The sequence below is a fragment of the Gavialis gangeticus genome, unplaced genomic scaffold (genome assembly GCF_001723915.1).
Source record: "Gavialis gangeticus isolate Ggan-Ray unplaced genomic scaffold, GavGan_comp1, whole genome shotgun sequence".
In the NCBI taxonomy this organism is placed as follows: domain Eukaryota; kingdom Metazoa; phylum Chordata; order Crocodylia; family Gavialidae; genus Gavialis; species Gavialis gangeticus.
In genome coordinates, this window is record NW_017728992.1 from 196,103,132 (window position 1) to 196,111,378 (window position 8,247).

Genomic DNA, 8,247 nt, shown 5'->3' on the forward strand with positions numbered 1-8,247 from the left:
CCCATTTGCCCCACCCTATTACACTGTTTGCAGCTGCTGCTGAAGAAACCATATTTGCCACAGAAGTGCAGCTGCTGGTAGATAAAATCACTATCAGGGGCTATACTCTTTGGTCAGAAAAAAATAATTGTTTCCTAAGTTGTACTCCGGTGATCTAGGTCTGGGGGCTGCTCCCCTCTCCCCCCTTTCCCTGGCCTCACGAGTCCATGCTTCCTTTTCTAACCATTCAGTCCTCTTATATTTTGAAAAATACACTTGAGACAAAGTCATAAGAGCAAGGTAAGCCACTTCAGCACATGTATGCTGCTCCTGGTACACATTACTAATGTTATATACTCCACATGGAATAGTTTATAGGAAAATGTATTTGTGTGGCTTTTGCAGAAGGGATGTCCGTTAACTCCATGCCGGAAGCATGGATGAACCAGTGGCATGGTTTTCCTTTCCACAGATTTTCCTTTTCACATTTAAGTAATTAGTATACATTCATTTAAAATATAGATGTGCCTTGGGGGATATATCTTACTTTTTCCCTAGTGCTGAAAAGAACAAAATTTGTTGTTCAACTGCACCAAGCTTCCTGCAGCATGGTCCTTGGAAGGCTTCTGTACAGGGGTCAGAAGGAGATGGGAGCAAGTCCTCTATGCATACATCAAAAGGGTACAGTGTGACTTAACGGCAGCCTTTATTTCTGTAAATGAGTTTTCCAAATCACCGTGAAGTTATTGTGAATCTGACTGGTCACTAAGGCTCTACTAAGGTGCCTCCGCATACACTTTCAACAAAAAGTCGCAAGATAATAAATGTTGTTGAAAATTGTTTTCACATCACTGTGCCTTTCAGTGTTATTTTACAATAAATATAACTGAATCAAACTACAAAGATAAATGCCAAACTATGAATCACTCTTTGACAACTTTTTGTAAAGAATCTTTACCCATTCTTCTTGCCTAGTTCTAAGAATGAACAACAGGAGCAAAATTGACAGGAGACTACAGGAAAAATATGACTCTGGAAAGACCTGGACTGTGACATCTAACCACAAATGTTCCTCTTGCTCACAGGGGTCGTGGAGGTGTACCACCCCCACCAGCAGGAGTACCACGGGGGGCACCTGCTCCTAGGGGGGTACCTCCAAGTAGGGGCCCGGTCAGTCGTGGTCGTGGACTTCTAGCCCCCAGAGCAAGAGGAGTTCCCCCGCCTGCAGGTTACCGGCCTCTTCCACCACCGCCAGCACAGGAAACGTACGGAGAATACGTAAGTGAAACCTTGCACGTATCTCTTGGCCACGTCAAGCCTTAATTACATTACTATTATGATGTAGATTATATAAGGACTTGTATGGGATGGTTTGGATAGTGATGATCATGCCTCCAGCAAGGGGTTAGGCCAGATGACCTCTGAAGGGCTAGAAGGGACCTACTTTTCTATGATCTTGTTTATATGTAAGATTGCAAGCTATCATTTCAGAATTCAATGAAACATCTGTGATCTACACCTCATGTATATTATTAGCCCAAAACTTTGTGCGCTTTCTCAGTCTTTGGAAATTTGTCATAGTCCGTTGGGGCTCAAATTGCTAAAAAATGATTTAGTGCTTTTACTTACTATTCTATTACATTTTACCAATATAGCATGAGAATGAAATGGGAGTTGAAAAATTAAAAGAATAAAGCAAATTCTGCAATCAATTACTGCAGTTTTTTGCTTGTTCTTATTAATTGTGATACTAAAAAAATAATAAATAAATTGCAGTGTTGGTTTCCTAGGGTTTAAATATGAATTAGCCAAGCAGTCCTTCAACTTCTTAAGTCAAGTAGCCCCTTAAGCATCTAATTGCACCAGAAGTTTTGTATGGAAACTGTTTAGTGTGGTTTTAAATCCTGCTTAACCATGGTGACCCAAAATATGCTGAGACACAAATATTTCATTTTCCTTATTTAGAGAAATTATATTGTTTTGCGTGTAAACACTTAAGAAGCATCTGTGTGGTTAAGTATAATGTAAACCTGTTGTGCATGATTGACAGGAATTCTAAGGTGTGAAAGCTAAGTTAAAAGTTTCATATGTGCCGTGTAAGGATTTTTTTTCATGTTATTGTCTAAACATGAAATGGGGGGGGGGGGGTTATTTTTTTAACTTGAGTTCAAGAATAATAGAATTTATTTTAATGTAGTTCTTAACAGATACTTAACACAATCTGCTTAAAAAAAGCTAAGCTCATTTTGACTCGATACAGAAAGCTAGTAGTTTGGGGGACATAGTGATCTTCCTCCTCCTACCCAACACAACAATTCAAATACACACAGATTTGATATTAAAAATAGAAATATTCATGGACAAAGAGTTGCTTTTTAGTTTCATTTTAGGAAGCCATAGCAGTCTAATTTTACAGTATGTGGGAACAACAATAAGCTAGCAGAACACCAGTGCTTGATCTTCTGGTACTTAACCTGAAAGAGGATGAATTGTATTTCCTAAGCAACTACTCTGCAGGAGGTCTCAAAGGGCGCTTGTACATATGACATGGGTTTAGTCCCTTAAATTGAAATGGTGGGTTTTTAATTGCAATGATTTAAAAAAAAAAAAAAAACCCCACTGTTTCAATTTAGGGGCTTCTGTTACTGTGACATGAGGGGCACAGTTCTTCTCCCACCCTCCCCTGCCCCTAGGGCACCTGCCTGCCTCTCTGTGTGGGCTCAGGGAAGGGTTGAATCTGGTGGGTGCTGCCTGCAAGCTGGGGCAGCACCCATGCAGCTAGCACTGTGCTTGGGTGGCCCCAGGGGGGCACCACTGCTGCGGAGGGAGGGTGTGGGCTTGCACCTCTCCCCCCTGCTGCTCGTGTGGGCAGACTATGCTGGGGGGGTGGGCTGGAGGAAGGAGGGGCCTGATCCTCCCCCCATGCAGCCTACCCACCTTTCCCGCAGCTAGGGGGTGAGCTGCCAGCAGGCCCTGAGCTGCGAGGGGCCCTGGTCCGTCCTTCCAACACGGCAGTGCACCCCGGGGCCACTGCCACGACAGAAGGAAGGGCCAGGGCCCCCCGCAGCTTATCCCACTGGCAGCTCACCCCTCCTGCCACGGGAGACATGGGCAGGCTCTGTGGGGGTAGAGGGGAAAGGATCATTCCCTCGCCATTTCTGGCTTCAGCCCACTGCTCCTGTGGTGGGGTGAGCTGTCAAATGGCGGCAGCGGTACAAATATCTAAGCGGGTGTGGTTTAGTTTGCAATGTAATAAACTAATTTAAATTTAAAAAAAAAAACAAAAAAAAAAAAACCAAAAACCAAAACCCTGCACATGTATAGTGTGATGCAATTAAACCACAAAAACGGCCAATTTGCGTCACGTGTATGATTATCCAAAGTCTTTCATTATTGAAGAGAACATTTCTTATGGATTAGATCCTATACCCATGCTCTGGAGAGTATAGTCTGCATCCTCCCCTGCCCTCTGTAGCACAAGTCCTAAACATGAACATGCAGTTTGTTCCTGGTTTTTTAGGCTTATGCAAATAAACAGAGTTGACTAGAGGCACTAATTTAGTTTCAATTGAGTGATCTACAAAAAGGATTCTTAATTAGATTAATGTAATTTATTAGCCCATATGACAAAGTGTATCCTCATACCGTACCTGATATCACCTGACTCTCTTCATGAAGGTGAGCAGTGAAGTTGTTCGGTCATTTATAATGTCTTTGAAACCAGCTGTTCCTCATTAAATTGATTGTCACAAACTATTCCCAAGGCATGCTCTGCATCACTGATGGCAACATCTGTTAGAAAATAAATCTGTTTGAGTGTTTGCAGATTAAAACGTATCTATTACCTACAACATTTCTGTAGTTGCGTATAGTATGGTAACGATTGGTAGTTTGGGATCAGTATCCTGCTGTACACTTATCTTTTAAGAAAGAATCATTGCAAAACAGTAACAAAGAGAAGTAATGGGATATTTTGTAACTTCAAAAGAATATTCTCTGTTTATCACCTGTCTTTCAAAAAAAAAAATGTGAGTTATAATGGAAGTGTCATTTAAAATCATAACATACAATAAGCCCTCCCATTGCATTTTTAATATTATAACATATTGTCTCTCACACTGCGTTAAAATGGAGTTAAGATTAAATCTGTACCAGTACTTTAAATGAAAGGATTGAAAGAGTGCATAAACTTCCCCCAAATCTTTACATGCTAGGCTTTAGGCATTCAAAGCTAAGCTTAAACTTAAAGAAATGCAAATATGGTGTAGTATAAAATGTGTAGGAAAGGCATCCAAACAACTGAAATTATTCCATATAATGAAATGATGCAGTGAATCTTCAATTATGATGGCAACAATCAATACATTGTAATGTTTGTACTCCTGCATTACATTAAATGCACATTTTATTCCCCTCCATTCTGTTAGTACAGATGGGAACTAAAGTGTCTGGATGGCTTCCTACACATTTTGGATTTGAAGTTCCTGGGTTACTAATGTTTCCAAGAGTAATAATTACCACATCGTTATAAAGCTTCTACCCTTCTATTACTGATACTTACTTGCATCCAGATAACTGTCCTCATGGTTTCTGCTTCTTTTGCCCATGCACCCATGCATGTGGAATCAGATTCTTTTGGCCAGCAGCATCCATCAGGCTGTATTTCAAATCCTGCATGCTCCACCCGAATGCACAAAGCATGGATTTGGACCTAGCTGCCCCTCCACTCCTGACTCCTCATATGAATAACAGAAAATTCCTGCAGGGTCCACTTACACTGCACACTGTCATTAGATGTCAGGCTAGTTCTTTAGATGGCTTAGTTTGTTGCTTTTCTCTCTCAATTAACATTTTTAGAATATGCTAGGGATACCCGTGATAGTAAATAGTTGCCATGGTTGAAAGTAAATCACCAGGGTTTGAATCATGTTCCTCTTATGTGGCTGCTGTACTGCTCATTGATAAACACCCTAGGAGCCTCTTCTGCTTTAGCAAGTGGTATACCATGTTTACGCATACAGCTTCCCCCCAGATATCAGCCCTCCAAAAGGATGTGTATTTTAATCAGGGAAGCTGATTTTCTTTACCAAAACTTCACTGCAACGAGACATAGAAGAGTAAGGACACCATGCTACAAGATGGCTACCAGTTTTATTCCAAAACATGCATATGGTGGATATGTAGTGCTGAGGTAGACCCCAAAACTTACCAAAAACTAGTGCCAATTTGCCTTCCAGAAGCAAGCTTCATGTCTTATTTGGGGTCATATGGTATGCAAGGAAATATGGTACTGCCCCTGGTTCTTTGCGAGGAAATCTGTTTCAAGCTTTTCTTTCAGAGCATTGAATTAAGGGCCTCTTCAGAGCCAGAGACTAAAAATCCTTCTAAGATTTGACAGAAAGGGATAGAAAAGATCATCACTTCCAGAAGAAAAAACCCAAAACATCACCTTCGCAGAAGCCTAAGAAGTTTCCATCACTATATTAATTCATGCTTCTCAGCTGACAGCAAGTTCAGGGCTCAAGTCCAGTTCCTCTGTCCTGGCACTGGCAAAGAGGTACTTATCTCTGTTTCAATAGGTATAGGCTAACTTCGTATCAGACTCGGCATTTTCGGTCATTACCTACCGCAGATGTTTCCACCACTGGTTTTCTCTGTATTGTCATCATGATCATATAACTGGAATTACCCCTGTTCGCCTTGTCTTCTGTGAGAAGTTGCTGCTGGAGCTGTCAAAAACTGGGACTAGATTTCAGGAAGATCCTTTTGTGGAGGCTAGGGTAGTTCTACAATCGGCTTCTGTTAAATCAAGCCTTTTTTTTTTTTTTTAAGGCCCATTCTTTGTCTTGCATCCCGATACGTACTTGTAAGTGTCAGGTTTATCCGCTTTAGCTATACTCCTGTTGAAACCCAACTGTCTGAACTTCGTGGAGAATTTTCAGTGCAATCCAAAAGATAACATAAGATCATTGGTGTCAAAATTAGTACTTGGAGGGTGCATCTACGAGTCACCCTGCAGCGAATTGTAGTGGTGACAGTGCTAGCTACACCCAGAATATCTCTGCCAATTGATCTAGATTTTACCGTCACTACTTTCTAATCCTGTTAAACAGACTAGGTCCCAATCTGGATTTGAGTATTCTTAACAGCTTCATTGGTCATTCTAAATTTAGGAGGATGACTCCAATCAGCATATTTCCCTCACTGAATTTCAGAATTTGTTCATCGCTCTCAAGCAGCAGGTGCTTCCTTCCACATATCTAACTATTAGCAGTTCGTTGTCAGAACAGAGTTCTACCTTTTGGGATCTTCCCTCAGCCTTGATGGTATTCACTAAATCTTTCACAGTTGAGTGTTCTTCTAAGGCCGCAAGGCTTCCAATTATGCTTTAGCCACTGGTGCATTAAAAAAAAAAAAAAAAAAAAAAAAACCTATCCCCAAAACTCCATTCACGTGGTCCTAGAGGTTTTCTTTGCCATATGGGTCTCTAGGTCAGCAGAAAAAAGGTCTACACTATTGCCAGTCCAAAGCTTAGAATTTGCAGGAGCCTATTGGATAAATTCTTGATGATCTCCAACCTATCGCAGGCAAGGTTCTAGATGGTGCTTGACAGCTTCTGTTACCTGCAGGTCATGTTCGGATACCTGGATTCAGTGGCCACCTACACTTGCATGTCCTATGCACTATACCAGGATGGTCCAGGTCAACATAACTATTCCATAAATATCACAGGAATCTTGTTCAGCTAATTGCAAAATACTCTGTGTTCACATCACAGGCATGGATTCAAATGGTCTAAGTAGGCACTGAACCCTGGCTTAGGTAGGAGTTAGATACCGAAACTCTAAAGAGCAGTTCAACTCATCCTGCTGCCAGCACCTTTGTTTCTGCACGTAAATCCAATATCCGCTTCCATTTAGAACTGCAAATGGTGAGTGGCTATAATTAATGCATATACCTCTCAGAAGCATGTGCCTAGCTCCCCCTAAGTCTTACAGTAATCCATACTGACCTGGGAGATGGCCAAGCTTTGTTCTGAGATCCCAGAGAATAGCCATGGTGATAAATAGCCAAAAGCTACAAATGACTTTTATATTGATCACATTGAATTGAGCTCTGAACTAATGGTGGGAGTGATAGTGATATTGTCCCTGTCCCATCCCCGCCGCCTTCCAACAGCTGAGTGGTTTCAGTACTTGCCTGGGATGCGGGGACCTGGGTTCTATCCCCCCATATGCATTTGATGGGTGGTGAAACTGGATCTCCCACTTCAGAGCAGTGTGCCCTAACTACCGGTCAGATAGGTTACGTGAGGACATTCACCACCTTTCCTGTACAAACTGAGCTGACAAATTTGTATGCATTTCTCATTTAGCGTTTCCCAGTTAGCATTCTAACTCATGGGGCGAGAAGGACAAGCAAGAGTGGGGATAAACTGGGCCTTCCAATTCCTATAGCAAGAGTTATTTTTTTTTCTTTTTTTTTTAAAAGAAATGGTTCTTGGAGCAAGCAAGAGAAAGCTTGTCTCTGTAACTTAACAGTTATAGCAGTTTCCTACAAGAGGGGAGTCCTGGATTCTCTTCCTTGCACTGTTTTATGGAGCAGTTTGAATCCTGTCTACAGTGTGTTTCTCAGTTAGTACTAGAAGGGTATTGGACATTCCTATTTCTACTGTTCTGGAGTGTCCGCTCACCCTAAAATATTCAGGACCATCAATCAGTACATTTAACAGCAGCACATGTACATCATGATAGAATTCAGGGTTTAGACTTTATTTTCCCACCGTAAAGTCTGCTAGAGTCCCCAGAGATCTCGTTCACGTTTTCCTCAGTCCTGGAGGCCTCTTTCCTGGCACCTAAGCATATGGATTTAGTCAGGGCCTCCTTTTGAGCAGGAGGCCCTGATTAAATCAATGATTTAAAAAAAAAATTAAAAATAGATTTGTTTATTTAAATCAGATCTTTTAATTTTTTTAAAAATAAACCTATATAAAGATGGATTTAATTTAAGATATGCTAAAGTTCAAAAATATCATCGTGGAATAGGGATTATAATTTCTAATTATATACTATTTGAGACGATATATTCATGTAACATTTTTAGAAGAGTTTTATAAATGTCACAACAAGCCATAGACCATATTAGGGGCCCAATCTTCTGGGGTTCCCAGAGGCTCCTATATAGATTAGTAAAGATTAAAGAAAACTACTCTACCCAGTGGGACTCAGTGCTCAGTCTAGAAGATCCCATTAAGCATCATGGTGATGC

At 41.1% G+C, this 8,247-nt stretch overlaps 1 protein-coding gene across 1 annotated transcript in view; it reads left to right on the forward strand.

The window, feature by feature from the left end:
* KHDRBS3 (KH RNA binding domain containing, signal transduction associated 3) overlaps positions 1-8,247 on the forward strand; it is a 213,025-nt gene that overhangs the window by 137,428 nt on the left and 67,350 nt on the right. The window contains exon 7 of the mRNA XM_019519668.1: positions 1,065-1,257. Within this exon, the coding sequence (XP_019375213.1) occupies positions 1,065-1,257 (193 nt within the window). The remainder of the gene's footprint in view (positions 1-1,064; positions 1,258-8,247) is intronic.